Here is an 18,868-nt window from a genome sequence, read left to right as displayed (position 1 = left end):
ACAATCTGCCAACCAGCTTAGGCTGATTAGTGATCAGTTCTCACTGTTACATGACATCTTCTGAAGTTGAGGCCATGGGATATGATCCTACTTCAGTGCATGATGAGCTCTCTACCAGAACATCATTAGTACCACCAGCACTGTCCCTTCCTAGTCCCTGCTCATGCAAATGGCACAAGGACAAATGCTGTAACCATATACAGTATCATTTGATTTCAAGTACAGATGGACCAATGGAACTTGTAGTTAAATGGCAAATCAATCCGAAGTTTGGAAAGGTCTGTAAAGGAGATCAGTATGCATGCCTTATCCACGGAAACAGTTGGATCTTGAGAAATTTTTTTTCCCCTTCAGACCGGATTGGACAGGACTTGCATTGTCAAAGGAGCCAGAAGGTGAAGTATTGGGACAACGATAATGTGATTTGCTAGGGTCTCCCTGTCCCTATATCGTAGCTCCAAAGTAAGTTAAACCAAAGAGTCAAATCGAACGCCCCAAGGCCGAATCTTTTTAGGACCCTATCACTCTGCAAATGCCTTGGTATCGTGTTCATGCTGTCGTATTGAATGATCCGGGTCGATTGCTTTCGGTGCATATAATGCCTACAGCTCTAGTTTCTGGTTGGGCTGGCTAGCAGGTATGGCAGGCTCCCGGTCCGGCTGATCATCACAAGGTAATGACATGATTAACTGATGGCCGGTAAAAAAAAAAAATCTAAAATGCCAGAGTCACAAAATAGTGAAAGGGTTCCAGGCATTTCGCCGGAACCAGTTTAATTTGTCGAGTAATCTTGGCAAATCCAAGCCCAATGATGGTGATTAGCAGAACACAATCAAAACGCAGCTGCAGCTCGGCGCCAATTTCGGACGGCGGGGATTGGATCGGAACATGCATGATGATGCGATGATTTCTTTGCTTCTTTCTCATGGGAGGGGCATCGAATAAAGCGGCACATCGGTTTCAGCAGTCTCCACTGGTCCAGCGACTCGGGTTGACCCGTTGAGGAAGAAGGCCATGATGATCCATGGCTGCAAAAGACGCAATCACCCCCCCTACTGAGACTGAGAGATTAGGCTAAACTAATGGTGATTAGCAGCGGGGCACTAATTAAACAAGTCGCCGGACGCCAACTAGCGTTGGTCTGGTCCCCGCCGGTTCCTGTCGGTTTCGACCGGGATCCTCGTTAAAAGAAGGGAGGGATTAAACAAGCAATTGCAGAAAAAGGAAGAAGAGAAGGTCCCAAGCATCCATCCATCCATCCATCCATCCATCTCTGCACCTGCACAAGAAACAAAATCAGAGGAAAAGCAATTGTTGCAAAAAGCAAAGGGCAGTAGGGCACACTTGCTTCAAGCAATGGTGTTATGCTAGTGTTAACCTAAACCACCACCTTGGTTCCTGTGACAGGGGCGGAAGATGATAGGCTGGAATGGGAAAGGGGAGAGCATAGGATATCATTGCTAGAGTGATTTCTTAACCAGGAGTGTCATGCACAAAAAAAAAAAGTATTAGGTCTAGTGAGGGCCATCTTGTTAAGAACTTAAGATAAGGCAGGGCAAAAGAAGCAATTGTTGATAAAAAGGATATGTAGAGAGAGAAAAGAACAATGGTATAGCAAATGGGAAGAGATATTTCCCTTTTTTCGTGTGGGGAAATTTATTTCTTGATCCTTATCTCTTTGATTCTTTTGTACTACAAACTAAAGAGTTTTTCTTATGAAAGGACATACGTATGAAATACTGGATGTTATCTGAGAATTATTCTGCATAATCGTCGTATCTTTCCCACCAAAATGGCAACCCGTATCTCTTTCAATAGTAACATATTTGAATCGGAGCATGTGTGCACAAATAACATCTTGTTTTTGAACACATGATTGTTAACGGTTTGTTCAGACGGCTTAAACGGACTGACGCTCTAGGAAAAACGGCTATCCGTCATATTCATTTCACCAAAATTTGTCGAGTTACAAAACATGATACAAACATAGTACGGGAATGGAAAATCAACATGGAAAAAAATTTTTAAGGCATCACTTGAAAAGCCGAAATGCCCTTCAGTCCCTACGAAAGAGCTCAAAATTTTCCTTGGAACTTTATTACTCCATAACTCCAAGGTCCGGCCAAAATTCAACCGGCTAGCAAGCAAAAGATGACACAAGCAAAACAGCCGGAGAGAGAAAAGAACGGTGACCAGGGTCAAGCGGTCAGGCCACAGTCCAGCCAGCGGTGGGGTCACGAGCTCCAACCATCACCCCCACGGCCCACCTCACCACCACCCCATGGCCCACCTGTCATCCAACCTCACGCCCACCCCCACCGCCCCCGCCCGCTGCAATCATTTTCTCCCGCCGCAACGGAACTGTACAGAATCCCAACCCAAATGACCAAACTGCCCCTTCAAACCGCTCGTATTTACACACACGTGCCACGCCGGGCGGCACGGCGCACGAGGCCCCTCCCGCCAGGTCGCGCACCGCACGCCACCGTTTCCCACCCGTGCGTCCCCGGCCTGACCCTGCCATTTCCGGATATTTACGGGCCCCCGCCACTCCCCATCTCCTTCCCTTGCTCCTGTCGCTCCACCTCGCCAGTGTCTGTCGCTTATTAATGTAGTGGCGGCGACAGGGAATCGAGGGGAGTCGAGTCGGGCGCGGCGCGGCGGTGTGGCGGTGGGAGTAGGCGCTCCGCCGCACGAGGAGAGGGTGCGGGGTTTCGGTCTCGCCGCCGTCGTGGGGGGCGGTAGGATTCCGCTGCCTGCGCTAATCCCCATCTCTGCCCCCACTCTTCCATTCCTGCTGCTTGTTCTTTTTTTTTTGTTGGTTTTCACCTACTCGATTCTTGCTTCTTGGGCCTGTGTGCTTGGTTCGGTTCGTGTTGCTGGATTTTTCTTTCTATAATTTTCTTCTTTCACTTCTCGAGGTTTGTTCTCCGTGGGATTGTTCAATGCCGGAGCGAAATCCCCCCACTTCCGTTTCCGTTGCCGGGATTCTTCCTCCTTTTCTTCCCCGTTTGCGGATGCATTTTGTGTTTCTGTTCCGGTTTTCTTCTTTCCAGGGCTTTGTTAGTCTAAAATCACCGGGATTGCTCGGGAATCAAGCGCGGGTTTCTCGTCTGTTTTCCGCTCGGTTTTCTCGGGAAGCCGTTCGCACGGCAATGCTGGTTGGGGAAGATCGTAAAGGAAACTCTTTTTCTTAAGATTTTTTTCTACCTTGCATTTCCTGCCTGTTACGAGATTGGAACGCCCCACGACCACCGTGGCCGGTGAACGGAACACCGGCCGGGAAGGAAGGGGGACAGATTGTTTCTTCAGAATTTTTTCTAGTCTGCATCTCAACCGTTTGTGTTGTTCGTTCAGCGTGCAATGTCTGATTTTCCATGCGACTCTCGTCAAGATTCGTTGTTCCTTGACACTCTGATTATGCATTGCAGGATTCATCGGGCTTGGACTCGGAATCTCTGACGAAAATCCAGTGGAGCTAGCAACAGTCTAGTTCCTTGAAGACTTTCGGCAAGATGATTGAGGGCAGGCGGCATTCGGTGGACATCCCCATTTCGAGGGCCCTGGTGGCCATCATGCGGTCCAGATCCCTGAGGGACCCGGACACCAACTCTCTGACCAAGTTCTCGGCCAAGAAGACCATCTGGGAGGGCTGTTCCCTCGAGGAAGACGAGCCGGAGGGGAACAACTACGGCAGGCACAGCTTCAGCTACAACGCGTACGATCACCTCCAGAGGCGGAGGGAGGAGTTTGGGGACAGCTTGAGGTCAGGCCGTCTCGCCAACTCTCCCATCAACATCATCAAGGCCAATGCGATGGCGAAGGCCGCGCTCCATAACCAGAGCTGTTGCTCGGCGATCTCTGGCATGTCGAGGGCTGCAAAGGACAGGGCTTTTTCTTTGGTGATGGAAGGGGAGGAGATAGGCCGGAGGGAGGCCAGCACATTCCAGGAAAGCTCGAGAAGTTTGCTCCAGAAGTACCGGCCTAAATCTTTCTCCGAGCTTGTTGGGCATGATGTTATTGCTCAGTCGCTTTCCAGTGCTGTTTTAAAAGGAAAGCTTGCTCCTATCTATCTCTTCCATGGTCCGCACGGCATAGGCAAGACGTCCGCAGCTAGGATATTTGCAGCAGCGCTGAACTGCCGTTCTCCAGGTGGGAACCAGCCATGTGGGCGCTGCGAGGAGTGCATGGCCATATTCTCAGGAAGCAGCAGCAGTGTGGTAGAGGTTGATGCCTCCAAACTTGATTGCAAATCTAGAGTTGCAGTCTTGCTCAGGAATGCCTGTGAAGTTCCTGATTCTTCACACTTAAAGGTTCTTATAGTAGATGATTGCCAGCACATGGACAAGGAGGGATGGTACTCCATCTACAATAGCCTAGAAGGGATTCCTGACAGCACAATCTTTGTCATGATAACATCTGATGTTGATAAACTACCAAGCAATTCCATCGGGTGGTGCCAGAGCTACAGGTTTTGCAAGATAGATGATGCAGCGATTGCCCGTCGATTGATCAAGATTTGCACAAAAGAAGACATGGAATTCGAAGCAGAGGCCCTGGAGCTTCTTGCTCGCAAGGCCAACGGTTCCATTCGAGATGCAATTCAAATGCTTGACCAATTAACTCTACTTGGAAAGAGAATCAGCAAATCAGTGACACATGAGCTGGTAGGTTGGTTACTCCAGTTTTGTTTCCTTTAAAGAAGATCATCTATGGGTTTTCCCCTTTTCCATTGAAAACCGTCAATTTGTCGGCATCTAACTTGCTGTGTTTTTCCTCCCCCCTTTTCCCCAGATAGGTGATGTCTCAGATGAGGAATTGCTTGACCTTCTCAATCTGGCTATGTCATCAGATGCTGCTACTATTGTGAGGAGGGCTAGGGAGCTTCTGAGCTCAAAGGTCGACCCCCTGCAGCTATTAGCCCAGCTGGCAAATCTTATCATGGATGTTTTAGCTTCAAAGCACCTGTCAGATTCTTCAGAAGTCAGAAGAGTTACCGGCAAACATACATGTATGCTCTCTTCCTTATCAAGGTTCAAAATTGTGCAGCTAGGTATTATGTGGCCTCAGATCTGTTATGCTATTGTTGATAAGTTCTTTAGAAGTGCAGTACATTATCATTTCTACTGAATACTCTTGCTCTAGATAATATTACGCTTTCTTTCTACTGAGTTACCACTTAACATTATCAGTATATGCCTGTTTATTGTTTCCATCTCCATATAACTTTGTATCAAACTTCGCAGCTGCTGATGTGGATGTACACAAACTTAGGAATGCACTGGAAATACTCTCTGAAACTGAAAAGCAATTAAAGACCACAAAAAACCAGTCTACATGGCTTACTGCTGCACTGTTACAGTTTAATATGAGGGAACCGTACTGTCTAGATGACACTGCAGTTTCAAGCATGTTTACTGAGAGTCAGACAGGTAACTAATGTTCTCTGCTTCCTGAACTTTGATCTCTCTCCTGAAAAATGTTGCTGTCGAAATATCAGGATTCGTTTACTGATAGATAAGCTGCATATTGTGCAGATGACGGGACCGCAATACTGAAGGATGAAAGCCTAGATACAAGTTCCCATCTTTGTTCTCAGAACAAAGTTAGTTCTCTAGACATGAATTTGGGAGATCCAGATGTATTGGAGACGATATGGATAAAAGCCCTTGAGAACTGCTCATCCCAGCCACTTCAAAATCTATTGCGGAAGGATGGGAAGTTGTCATCTCTATACACAAGCCAAGGTAATTTGCTCTGTGCACGGGACCTCTGTCTTCTGTTTTGTTTGGGAGACAGATCCGTTTGTCACTCAGAGTGTCCCTACTTACTGTAGTTTTTGTTTGCTGTGGTCCATCATAATACACCTTTCCAGACAATTGCTCAGTGCTGCATCTAAGAAAGCACATGTTTGTCTGGATGTATGTATTATATAGCAATAGGTATACTTGTTGATTAGCTAGTGTTGTTGTCTTCCTGATAGGGGTGCATCTTGCTCAGAACTCTTGCAGTAATAGGCATTATATGCCTGCAAATTGAACCGCATGCATTTTGTACATGTACTTTGGATATTTTTCTATACAACTCAGATTTCATTCTATTAACCCTGTATTGTAGGTGTAGCAGTTGCTGAGCTACAGTTCTGCCATCCTGAGGATGTACCAACATCAGAGACCTTCTGGAAGCCACTTTGCGCATCTCTACAGAATTTGCTAAGGTGCAATGTTGACATCCGGATCAACCTTTCGCCCATCTCCAGCAACAGAATGGGATCCAAGGACTCTTCTGTGAGCCTGGTCATGCAATCCAGAGAAGACCGCGAGACACAGGACCCAGTCGCTACAAACTGCAAGACTGTCGCTTCATCCCGAAGAGACTGCCCTTCGCCACTCGCGGGGCAAGCAAAGGAGAAGCCGTCACACATTCTGGGGTGCCTCCATGGCACTGCAGATGGCGACGCAGTGGATACCGAGTCGAGGATCTTGAGCTACCAGAAGATCTCTGTCGTCCCTGCAGTGTCCACACCAGGAAACGCTCCCAAGAAAGCTGGAGGAGACACCTCAAAGGTTGATGAAGGTAGGGTTCGTCGAGGCTGCTTCTCGAACCTTCTACCCTGCGGTGCTTGCGCTCCCCGTCGGAAGTCCCAGACGCGTGAGAAACGCCGAGCCTCGCTGTTCAGCTGCTGTTTCTGCAAGATCAGACCGGAGAGCAAAACGAAGGCTGAAGCAGGGTAGTAGTATGGGCCAGTCAGGACTGCAGCCTCTGCAGTTCAATCTGGAGAGAGGTGGTAAAAGCAAGGCTGGTAATTCCGAATTCTGATTGCCAATTGGCTGAACCTGACATCAAGGTTGTCTATTCTCTTTAGCCCCTGCTGCTATGTTTTCTGGTTTGGCTGTGGAGGTCGAATCAGTTCAGAGTTAGATGGGAGCATGTGAATCTGTTAATTGCAGAATCGCCGATGAATGTGTTCATCTGTTTGACTGTAGGTTGCCTGTGATGAGACATTGGTCAGACACAGTACATGTGCTTCGCTAACATAGCAATATTTATAGTCGGATATTTTAACTTTCCTGGTAGCATTGTTATTGTATTTATAGTTTTCCGTTGGATGGCACACTTTCGTGACCTTTGCCCCCTAAATCGTTGATGAGTGTTCGTGAGTCATGATCCAAATAAAGGGAGCAGCAGATCTGCACATGCAGTAAAAAAAAAAAAGTGCCCTTCGCTGAATTTGTCACCTATGTCCTCTGATGTGACGGCGATTCTTGGTGCGCTTATGGAAAAAATAGGAATTTTGCAGGAATCAACGCGTGTCTTGGCATTGAATTCTTCTCTTTTTCTTTGGCAAAAACCTTCAAAATTCTGAGCTTCTGGACTAGATAGAAGTTGAAATCAAATAAAAGCAAAGCTCGCAATATCTCATTTTGGACTCAAATCTCGAGTCCATGCCAGTGTGCCAAGGCTAGGTGGCATGACCGTTCAGGGATTCACCACGCCACAAAATTTCCACCAGCCGACAATCCCAAATTCACAATCACAACCACCACTCACCCTATCACGTAGCGAAATTCGGTACGCCTCATCCCACAGGCGACCTCGCCTCACCTGCAAATGACCGAGTTGAGGAACAATCACAGTGAAACGGTAACGCTGGTGCAGGAGGAGCACGGTAAAATTTTTACAAACACGGTCTTTTCTCTTTGTTTTCACTTGATGTAAAAAAAGGTTCTATGGAGAGTTAAAATGGAATGAAACAAGAACAGCATGAGCATATGTCAGATGCGACACCTAGACACACAAGCCACCACCACCGCAACCAGGAGGGGCTCGCTCCTCTACCTACGCACAAGCGCAACGACACACGACAGAAACGCAAGGGAACTGGGTCACAGTTGCGAGACGCTACGGCCTGCGCCCTGCCTTCTGCTTCAGCTTCATACTTCTCCAACCAGCTGTTCAAGCCACAGCCGCAATGCCGAACGAGGGCAGGAGCCATCCGCTCTTCTTGGCACGCTCCACGTAGGAGAGGAACTTCTCCCTGGCATCAGGAATATCGAGAGCCAGGTCGTCCAGCCCGTCCCTGACCCTTGAGAACCCCTTGGTCATCTGGTTGATGGTTATGATGCCTTCACCGAAGCACTCCTGCAACAGGCTCAGGGTCCTCTCATTCTTCTTCTCCATCGCCATCACGAGAGCCTTCTTGACAACTTCATGGTTGAAGAAAGACATTCCCAGCTCGCGGATGCAGTTGCATGCTTCCCCTACATCGCCTCCACTTTCGTATTCCTCCAGGAGCTTTGTTATCTTGTCCTTGGCATCCTCCACAGCCCATCCAGTTCCACCACCCCAGCATCTGAGAAGCCTCTCACCTGCATGGCGGGCTGATGCAAGTGAGCGTGCCATGTTCAACGTTTCAGCCCCGCTGCAGTTTGGTGGAAGCTTGCTGCTGATCTCATCTAAGTTTAGAGGCGCGAGAACATCATCAATCACAGCTCTGGCTAGGAACAGTCCCAGCTCGTCTGAGGCATCCAATATATCCAGTGCGGTGTCCTCTGCAGATTCAAGGAGCATTATGAATCCCTTGGCGATGTCTTCAGTAGAGAACAGCTCCATGCTCAATGAGGATAGAAGAACCGACGCCATCTCTTTCTCTCTGTTCTTGCGGTCCAAAGCAATTGTTATGAGCTTCTTGATGAAGATTGGGTTATATTCTGGATAACCAAGCTCTTTGAGGCTACGGATAACCTCTGCTGTATCATCAGAAAGGAAGTACTCGTGAACTATAGATACAGCCTCCCTCTTGTACCTTGCCAGCTTCTCATGTTCATCATCTTCAACACTTCCGTTGGCACCTGAACTCATATACGAAGAATCTAGCCATCCCTCAGATGTTGCTTTTGATACCAACAGCTGAAATTCAGATTTTGCAGATGGGATATCAAGAATGAGATCATCAAGACTCTCAGCAACACGAGAGAATCCTTTCATCATCTGACTAGAGCTTATCAGACATTCTTCAGATGCTTCCTTCAGAAGCTTGACAATAAGAGCTTCAGCAGCTGGGCTCTCCATTCCAAGCGTAAGAGCTCGCTTCACCACCTCGTGATGAAAAAATGGCACTGCCAACTCTCTAATGCACCTACATGCCTCAGCTGTATCACCATTTCTGATGTATTCCTTTAGAAGATCAGCAATCCTCTTCTTCACCTCTTCTACTGTGATGTGAGTTGAACCACCCCATCGTCGCTCAATCAACTCTGCATGGTGAGGTGCTGAAAGGTAGCTCTTCTCTGCAATTTGTACAACCTGCAAACCCTTTGAGGACTCTGAGAGACTCACTTTTGCCTTGCTGAGGAAAGCAGGTGGCAAAATGTCATCAACTACTGCACGTGCAATGAAAAGCGCGAGCACATCAACCACATCAGGTATGTCAACAGCCAAATCATCAACAGCCTCTAACAGCAGCACAAAGCCCAGTCTGATTTGAGTTGAACTGATCACATTGCCATAAAGAGATGATAGCAGCACAGACGCCATCTCTTTCTCCTTGTCATGCCTGTCCATTGCCATGGAAACAAGCTTCTTGACAAAGTAACGGTGGAAGTCATCATAACCCAACTCTTTAAGATCAGAAGCAGCCAATTTGACATCACCATTGCTGAAATATTCCTCAATTATTGGGACAACAGATTTCTTGTAGACTTCTAGTGGGGTTGTAACAGGGGCTTCAACTAACTCATATGGCTCCTGAGTAGCAAAAAAAAAAGGAGGATAAACATGAATGTACATGTATGGATACTAACTACATAGACTGAGCTAAGTACAAGGTGATCTCCTTTTTTTTAAGGATTGAACATGCGATACACAATTATCTGTGGCAGCGCGAAAGAACAAATGGCAGGGGTAAATGGGTGACCCTTTTTTTTAAAGATTGAACATGTGATACACAATTTTCTGTGGCAGCGCGAAAGAACAAATCGTAGGGGTAAATGGGTGAAGACCAACAGTTATTACCTCGCCACTGTCATAGTTTGGGTCATTTCGGTCAAGGCAGGCTTCTGCATCAGTATCAATAAGTTTGCCCCAAGTCCCTTTGCCACCAGCACCATCTGCAACAGAATGCTCAGCAAGTCAGATATTTGAATACAGTGGAAAATAGAGATATTTCAGCATTTTTCTATCTTGGAAGAAATAGAAACATGGTGGTACTAATCTTAGGTATAACTCAATGTATTTACTAGAACTAATGTAACTACATAGGGCCCAACTATGTGTTTGCATTTAGATCATAGATGGTTAGTCACCAATTTTATGCATAAAAAACTCCCAAGGACTAGGCAACTGACACTCCATATCATGCATCGGAATCAGAAGGCACATGCGTTTTCACAGTAGTAGAGTCAAACTTATGATTGCATATCTGCATTTCACATCTTTGTGCAACACACATGGCAATCAACTGTTATGTAAAGATAGTAGGCAACATGTTATGAAGGCTACACCTAGGCTGCATAACACTTGATCATCCCTAACCTGATAAACTAGATCTAACACGTAATAGATCCTTTCTTGTTTCTTAGGGTGCAAGGGCTGCAACAAGCAGAATAAAGTCAATGAGCATGAATCTCCAATTATCCCTGACAACTGGTATTTTATAACAGCAAACTATGTCAATAAATATACTGCTTTCATGTAAGAGATCTAACCATATGCATTCAGGGTAGACCTGGAAGCAAACATGCTTCTAAAATCCCTAACACACCAAGGTGAATACAAAACAAATGAAGGAACCCATGACTGAATGCCAAAGATAACCTCACAATCTTACTTTCCAAACAAAAAAAAGGGAAACAGTTGATTTAGCAAGGCCATAACAGCAATGCAGACCGTGTATTGACATGCACATATAGTTGGCAGCATCAAGGATCCAGCGATTACAAAGCCATGCGATACTGTGATCAGTGACTACAAGAATTGGCCATAAAAAGAAGTGCAATAGAAGCACATGTTCCCACTTTCCAACATGCAGGTTGTGCACACATATGTATAGACAATGTCCAAATATTATCAGTCTAAAATTGTCAGCATAAAGGAACAGAAAATTCTGAATGAACAAGTTTGAACATAAAGGGTGCTCTAGTGAACCCCAATTAGGAGTGCAGGTCACAATTTACCAAAAAGGTTGGTAGGCGACTGATAATTAATAATTAGTAAATCGAGAAGCTGCATTTAATAAAATAACAACCACATACACCAACATGGCGCACATTGGAGATACTTCAAGTGTTCTCTTGGATTAGCAGCTGGCTTGTAGATGGTTCACATCATACTCGCACAGAGGAAAATCCGGTGGTTCAGTTAACTGAAAGCTGGTTATGATAACCAAGTGCAAAACGTGCTATGTCAACTTTACATTACCATATATTGATCTAAGAACAGCTTGTGCTGTTACACACATATACGGCAAAAGAGTACGGTGGCGAAAAAATGGCTAAAAGTGTGGCGAATGTAGACGGAACAGGTAGGTAACTAAGATTACCGAACTTTTAACAGAAATTACTACACAGCCAAACCTACAAATGTCGCGATCCAACTAAATCGTTGCTGTGTCAACCACCAGCTAATCCCCTATTGGCTGCTGAGACCAGCAGTGGAAAAGCACATGGAACCACCAATTCGCACCATGCATGCAAGGCTAACTGTCCATGTAGCGATCATGCAGATACACGTAATATTGCAAACAAAGGGCTCCTAAACTTAACCCACCTAGTAGAATAAACTCAAACTGGCAGATGGAAAACAGTAAGGTAAGCATCCGTATTCCTTCAGATCAAATTTCATCAACACTACATTTCTACAGGATAACAGGAACTATCATCTCCAAACCAAAATATGCAGTCTCAATAGTCAATACAAGAGCCCACCGCTATGCCCTAACTTCATGAGCCACAAACTAGCAAAACAATAGCAGCCTAGAAAGATAGGCAAAAGGGGATCATCCCAGCAAAGAGGATTGCTACTAAACAAGGAGAGCTATATGATTATGAACTGAGCTGCTGAACCTACTACATCCCTAGCACTCCGGTAAACAGGATACTATGAACCCCCAAAATGGCATTACACTCTAACCAACACAAACAAAAGCAGTAGCAATTAATAAGAGCAGCCCAGCGGCCAGCACACATGCCACATCATCATATCCTACCCTATCCTAAATAATCAAGCACGGGAAGCACTGGAGCCACCTCAGAAACAACAGGGAAGCAAGCAACCGACTAAACATAGCAGGAACAGATCGAGGCGCGGCTGGTCACACAACCAGCAGCAGCCAGCAGCAGCAGCACCTCACCTTTCTTCACCTTGATGGTCTTCCCGGAATGCGAGCGGCGCACGTGCCTCGGTCCCCCGCCTCCGCCTCCGCCTCCGCCTCCGCCTCCCCCTCCTCCCCCGCCCCCGCCCCTACCCGCGGCCGCCGCCGCGGCGGCGGCGGCGCGCTTCTGCTCCAGCATCTGCAGCTCGTACTGCTGCAGCAGCGCGGAGGTGGAGCCCCCCGTGGGCGAGCGCGGGGAGGCGAGCGAGAGCGTCTCCGCGTTCTGCACCGCGATCCGCAGCTTCTCCCGCTGGTCCTGTGTCAGGAACCCCCCGTCCTTCTTCGGCGACGCCATCCCCTCCCGATCCTCCTCCTCCACCACCACCACCACCACCCGCCACCACCTGCAACAGGGAGGAAGGAGCAAACCAAACGCGTCAGCGGAGCCGGAATGGGGGGAGGGCTGTGATTCGAGCGAGGGGAAGGAGGGTTTCCGTACCTAGGGTTTCGGCCGCGGATCGAGCCGGCGCCGCCCCCACAACCCCGTGCGTGCGCGAGATTTGTGTGCGGGACTACGAAGTGATGATGGATAATTTTTTTTCTTCCTTTCTCTCTCCCCACTCCTGCTGCCGGTTTTGTTTTGTTTTCTAGAGAGAGGAGGATCGGGAGGATAGGGAGAGGGAGGCGAGGGGTGGTGTGGATATATACAGGCCGGGGGGCGCGGCGTGCGTGGGGCATGGCTTTGCCCCAGGGACACGTCACCGCACGCGCCCGACACGCCTGCGCTCCGGCCGCGAGCCCACATGTCATGGAGGCAGTTCGCGGGTGGGCCTGCCCGTTTCCGACGGCCCGCTGGTTTGGGCCGGCCGCCGCGGATCCCTATCCCGCTCTCCACCTGGCCACTGTCCGCTCGCGCAGGGACGGTGGCGGGGTCAGGTCAACACGGGCTAACCCACCAGTGCCTCACTGACACGTGGGAGGAGCCCAGTTCTGGGCCCACTAGTCGGTGAGGGTGATTCCGTTTGGGGTCGCTGCTGCCTGGGGATGTGTGGTGTTTGGATCGGGCGGTCGGGCTCTAGGAGTTAGGGTTTTGCACGGGAGGGATTGGTCGGGATCTCGTGTGGCCGAGGGGTTTGGGGACTGGCGCTGTGGCCGGCGGTGGATGGGTGTACACTTGGCGGGCGGTGATTGGCGGTGGCGCTGTGGATAAGGCAGGCTTGGGTGTGACTGTGATGCGATGGGATATGATGAGAACGACGCGTCGGATTAAGTCAAGGTTCAGTCAGTATCGCCGAGGGATCAGATCGAGTACCTGAAAGTCTGAAACTGACTAAACCCCACATATACATTCGAACATAAGGTTGGTCCGACCATAAGGTTTTAACCTTACTTATTTTTTCTTCCTAGAAATAACATGTTTTCTACCTTTTCACATAACCGATAAAAAAAAGGAAAATTAATAACATGTTTTCTACCTTTTCACATAACCGAGAAAAAAAAAGGAAAGTTAACGTCTCCTTGGTACCACTTGATGTGTTGAAACCAAAAGAACAAGCTAGGTGTCGGCCTAGGTGATTAATATACATTGCCACATTCAGGTCTTTGGAAGGCTTATCACCCACCTGCCAATTTTCGATACAAGAACGACCATCAATTAAGCCACAAAACACCACTTTGTATGCTCTAAGGCAGCAAAAAATTATACCATTTCCCTCATCAGGAGCGGGAGACGATCTGGTATACACGGCCCCCAACAGTGGCACCAGCTGCATCATTGGTAGCTATGCTGTAATCCTGCGCCTGATCCCTGCTCACTGTAACCAACAGAATGCGATTGGTAAATGTACATACCACAGTTTCAAACACACAAATATAAGCGAGCATAATAGATATCGACCTCTCCTAATATTCCAATCTTATACTTGAATAAGGAACCCCATATGCTCTCTGCACATTTGAACCAAGCAGGCTTATACATTGACCAACCCAATTGATTTAAGCCCTTCAACCAGGCCAAGAAAACAGGGGAAGAGTTTTAGCAACTCTAGCAAGGATGGTGTCATTCTAAGCTAAAATCAGCAAATCAACTCTAGCAGTTCTTTGATCTATGTACCTACAATGGGGATTATAATTCTCAATGCACCTCAAGTCATTAAAATCTCTAGTTCTCAATTACTACTTGTTCTCAGCTATTGGCCAGTGTATTGCAAAAGGAGGCATGGAAACACGACCACAGTGAAAGCAATCTGCAGACCAAAATGTGTTGTCATCAGCAAGCAAGCAAAATAATATATGAAAGAAGATTAACAAAGATTAACTCACAGCGAAAAGGGCTGGTGCGGATGTAGATTTGCCCCTATAAGGGCTCCTTGGTTCTCATAAAAAAAAATGCATAGCTATTAACAAAGATGGACAATAAAATGTACCTGAATAACTTGTAGGAAATATGAAAGATCAGCAAACAGTGCTTCTGTACTTAGAGCATGACCTTCAGTTCTTGTAATTGCCATCAAACAAAGGACAAGAAGATTATGCAATCAGGCAAGAGGTTCAGACCTATAATCTGAGCGTAATTCCTCCTTGAGAAGCCCAGCTAGTCTTCCCTCACATAAATAGGATTAAACACATTGCTCGTATTTAGAAATATTTACAGCACCCAGAATTCCAATGAGTATGGCGCAAGAAACCGGCGACTCGCAAGAGGTTTAAGGTGGAGGAGGAGATCCAGGCGGTGATCACCGGCGTCGAGGTGGAGAGTCGCGGCCAAGAGCTCCGGGTGGTGAAGCACAAGTCAGAACACTACGAGCTCAACTTTGAAAACAACTACTGGGTGCTGTAAATAGGGTCACCATCTGCTGTGTCACAGTATATAGGTGCTCTAAATAGGGTCACCATCTGCTGTGTCACAGTATATAATGCAGTGAAAGCCATTTAGTGTTGTCAATGACTTGCGTGTTTGGTGCCATGATCTGGGAAAGTTAGCTGGAATCGAGGTCCATTATGGTTAGGAGTTAGGACCTGGTTTTGATTTGTTCATGTAGGGACATGGCTTGGATGATCCAATGGAGCCTCTTGGTCATTATTTACAAACGTTTGAGATATGACATTTACAATGACGTGTGTGTTTGGTGCCATGATCTGGCTTTTAAATTGGAACTATCTCCATATCAAACGTTTGAGATATGACATTTCCATCAATCAACGCCGACAACCGTTCGATCCGGATCCAAAGGCTGAAATCACTCTCCTCTCTCCCTTTTATCTCTCTCTTCTTCCTCCGGCAGTCCGGCTTCCTCGCGACATTCTTTCTCGCGCGCCGCGGCCGAGCGCGACGCCCCCGCCGCCGCCACCACCCGCCCGGCTCGAGCAGCCCCCGCCGCATCAGCCGCCGCCCACCTCCGCCGCTCGACGCTAACCCGTTTGGCCCAGACGTCCCCGCCGCCTCCACCGCCCACCGGGGGTCTCCCACCGCCCGGCTCCGGCGGCGTGGGCCAGCGAGCCTCCCCGGAGCTCCCTCTAGACCCGAAGGCCACAGGTGAACCCCCCCCCCCCCCCCCCCACCTCCAACCCCCCAAACTCTAACCCGAAATTTCAATCCCCAATTCAATTTCTACTGTAAGTTGGGTGATTGATGGATGACGAAAAATCAAACGTTTGAGGAGGAGTAAATCTCTTTTAAATTTCCAATGTAGCTTGTCTTAATTTACGTGTAATGTTATGGAGGCAACTACAATGACTCTCCTTTAATTTTAGTAGAGCCTCCCCGATTACCATATTAAGCAAAAGTTAGTATCCTATTTTCATCTCCATTTGCATAGCTTGGTGCACATGCATCCTCACAAGAACCGCATCAACAAAAAACGGAGCGGGCTAGTAAAGCAAAGTAATAATACAATCTGAAATAAAGTTATAGTTTTATGATTGAACATCCAAATCAAAATCTCATTGCACCATAATATTTGTTTTAATAAGAACTTCAAAACAAGATCACAATCGGGTATATTTTGATCAAAATAGTGAAGTTACTTTTTTAAAAACAAATGTTACTTCCTCTATCATATAAATTAGTCAAAAGTTACTTCCTATCATGTACATTATTGATAGGTTACTTCCCTTCACGAACTACAAAGTTTAGTTTCCAGTTCATAAGTTACGTTTTATGGACCATGAAGTGGAATGCAATATTACTTTTTCTTAACTTTCACGGAGTAACAACTTTCATAGAGCACAAAAGTTACTTTCTTAATACAGGCACGGACCAGGAAGGTACTTTTTTTTTCCTAACAATGTTACTTTTCAAATTTTTCATGGAGTATATAGATACTTTCTTAATATAGGCACTGGCCACAAAGTACTGTCTTAATTATTGATGAGCATAGAGTAGTATGTGCTTGTGTGTGTTGTGCTCTGCAGAAATAAAACACTTGACGCATGTGCATGCACGTGTGAGACTGAGATGGTCAGTGGGTGCCTGAAAACTAGAGTGCTAGGTAAGCAAATCAACTCTCTTTTTTTAGAAATAAAATGTGATTGGACTTTCCATTTTAGGAAAATTTGAGCGCTCTTCCTTTAAGACTAAATAGAGAGGGCTCTTCATTTAGATTTTATTTCTTTCGTATTCGACTTCATAATACGAAAGGAAGTTTCCTCTTTGGAAAATGGTTGGTTTGATGCTTTACGCGGCTCCACTGGCGGCGAACATTTTGCTTTTGACATGAAGAACATGCAAGTCATTGGCAGCCTTCTCGTAGTAGCGGCTTTCTCCGGTCATGGCGCTGTATTCGTTTAGTATTGTTGATTTGGTCTTTCTATGGCGCGGGGGATGTGTGGAGCAAGCAATTGGTATTTTTGTGCTGATTGGTTGCTGAGGCAATATGTCAAACATGTGGTGTGCGACGCTGCTTGGAGGAGCGAGTGTTTATCCTGATTCTGGGTAAACTAGGTTCATTTCAACTGTGACTGAAAGGAGATGGTGGTAAAGTAGGTTCCCTGAACTGCTTGTGCTGCAACTTAGCGCGGAAAGCAAGTTTTTTCTCTCACCGTTTGGAATTGGAGCAGGTTGCTGTTACTCTGGCGTGCTGGGTGTATAAGCATAAAGGTGGGTTCTGTAGCTTGTGCTTTCATGTTCCTGCATAGTCATTGCATAAACATGCAGTTAGGACCATGGCTGAATTTGCATTGCTTATCTTCAGTTTTACAACCTGTTTATCTTACTGCATTGTATTCTGATATGGTGGCCTGATACCTGACATGTTATTTTTCCCTAATCTGCTACAGAATTCTTATGCATATGTTCTTGATCACAGTCATTTGGATGACCATTTGTAGAGTTGGCAACAAGTTCGATTCTTTTGCATTAAGCCTATATCTGATAGAATTATTGGTCTTTGATATCAATTTTTTTTCCTGGATTGAAAAGGAGCTTGAATATTAGAATTGTCAGTTGGATATATGATGTGGAATTTTCTCAGTGTTCAAGGTGGATAATAAATAATAAATCAATGCATAAGTTCATGTGCATTAATCCTACCTGACTGCCTATGATATAAACGGATTCACAACGATCATGTCTTTGGGTCAGATTTTTACATTTAACGTAGTCTGAGATTATTTGAAAAGGAAAGAAATACCACAAGCCTAACTGTTCTTTTTTTTTTATTTGAAAACGAAGCCTAACTGTTCTCGTTTTAGGAACCAGGAGGCACTGTAAAGTCTGAACAACTGAACCTCTCTTATCAACTTCAGCACATCAGAAGCATATTCATCACTAACTGTTCTCATTTCAGGAACTAGGAGGCACTGTAAAGTCTGAACAACCGAACCTCTTACCAACTTCAGTACATCAGTAGTACATTCATCAGCAAAGAAGCCAAGGATCGCGATGGCACTGCGGCGAGCACTGGGATGGTCGGAAGGGGAGGTGATGCGGCCAGAGTCAAAGCCCTGCTCCCGGTTGATGCGGCAGACTGCTGGCATATTCTCCGTTGGTGGCGGTCTGGCTTTCTGGGTGCTCTGCCGCCTTCACTATGGTCATTATTCTTATCCATCCAATCATCTCCCTCTTATATGTTTTTTGTACAATGATATGCATCTTGTGAGCAGTACTTGTTTAGTTTTCTCACTGTGCAAGATCTTTGGATCAAACCAGAGCTCAGACCATTTTGCTGACCTTGTGCTTATTCTACAGGTCCAAGAATAACAGTTCCAAGGAGTCTCAGGTGGGCGTCATGCGGAGCAGTCTCTGTGAGCACGACAACAGCCCTGCTTGTGCGGCTCTTCAGCCCAGAGTGTGAACCTCAGAACATAGCCGCATTTGACATACCTGAATTGAAGCCTGAATAGGTTATCTGAAGTTCAGAGTTAGTGTACTAAAACCTATCATGTTTTTTATCCGTGCATCCTGGACAGTTTCTGGAAGATACTTCTGCATCATGTAGCCTGCCGTAAAGATCTATGCCGTCGCTTGAATTTGCCTTACTGGCTACCATGTATGGTAGATTTATCTCCGAATTATGAGCGGGTTCCTATGATTTTGAATGGAATATTATGTTGCTGAAA

The 18,868-nt window shown here is 46.5% G+C and overlaps 3 protein-coding genes across 7 annotated transcripts; 2 read left to right on the top strand and 1 right to left on the bottom strand.

The window, feature by feature from the left end:
* The first annotated feature begins 2,551 nt into the window (after positions 1-2,551).
* Positions 2,552-7,067, top strand: LOC117861330 (protein STICHEL-like 2). Of its 2 annotated transcripts, none has more exons than XM_034744868.2 (6): positions 2,552-2,741; positions 3,432-4,667; positions 4,795-5,053; positions 5,247-5,432; positions 5,538-5,747; positions 6,118-7,067. In XM_034744868.2, the coding sequence occupies exons 2-6, from the start codon at positions 3,516-3,518 to the stop codon at positions 6,732-6,734; spliced, it is 2,424 nt and encodes an 807-aa protein (XP_034600759.1). In that variant the 5' UTR covers positions 2,552-2,741; positions 3,432-3,515; the 3' UTR covers positions 6,735-7,067. The 2 variants fall into 2 exon arrangements, with proteins under 2 accessions (XP_034600759.1, XP_034600760.1); XM_034744869.2 differs by having other exon boundaries at positions 2,558-2,741; positions 4,795-5,011.
* A 608-nt stretch (positions 7,068-7,675) lies between these two features.
* On the bottom strand, positions 7,676-12,986 carry LOC117861329 (MA3 DOMAIN-CONTAINING TRANSLATION REGULATORY FACTOR 1). The gene is made up of 4 exons (XM_034744867.2): positions 12,810-12,986; positions 12,350-12,714; positions 10,015-10,109; positions 7,676-9,747 (listed from the first exon to the last, which is right to left on the bottom strand). Exons 2-4 carry the CDS (start codon positions 12,663-12,665, stop codon positions 7,957-7,959), a joined length of 2,202 nt encoding a protein of 733 aa, XP_034600758.1. The 5' UTR covers positions 12,666-12,714; positions 12,810-12,986; the 3' UTR covers positions 7,676-7,956.
* Positions 12,987-15,632: 2,646 nt separating this feature from the next.
* Positions 15,633-18,868, top strand: LOC117861186 (uncharacterized). Of its 4 annotated transcripts, none has more exons than XM_072294458.1 (4): positions 15,634-15,845; positions 17,369-17,408; positions 18,097-18,339; positions 18,498-18,868. In XM_072294458.1, the coding sequence occupies exons 3-4, from the start codon at positions 18,192-18,194 to the stop codon at positions 18,650-18,652; spliced, it is 303 nt and encodes a 100-aa protein (XP_072150559.1). In that variant the 5' UTR covers positions 15,634-15,845; positions 17,369-17,408; positions 18,097-18,191; the 3' UTR covers positions 18,653-18,868. The 4 variants fall into 4 exon arrangements, with proteins under 4 accessions (XP_072150560.1, XP_072150559.1, XP_072150557.1 ...); XM_072294456.1 differs by having other exon boundaries at positions 15,635-15,845; positions 16,724-17,408; XM_072294457.1 differs by lacking the exon at positions 15,634-15,845 and adding an exon at positions 15,865-17,290.

This window comes from Setaria viridis, chromosome 6, assembly GCF_005286985.2.
Source record: "Setaria viridis chromosome 6, Setaria_viridis_v4.0, whole genome shotgun sequence".
Taxonomy (NCBI): Eukaryota; Viridiplantae; Streptophyta; class Magnoliopsida; order Poales; family Poaceae; genus Setaria; species Setaria viridis.
Note: the sequence above shows the minus strand (reverse complement) of the source record. Positions and strands in the feature narration are given on the sequence as shown.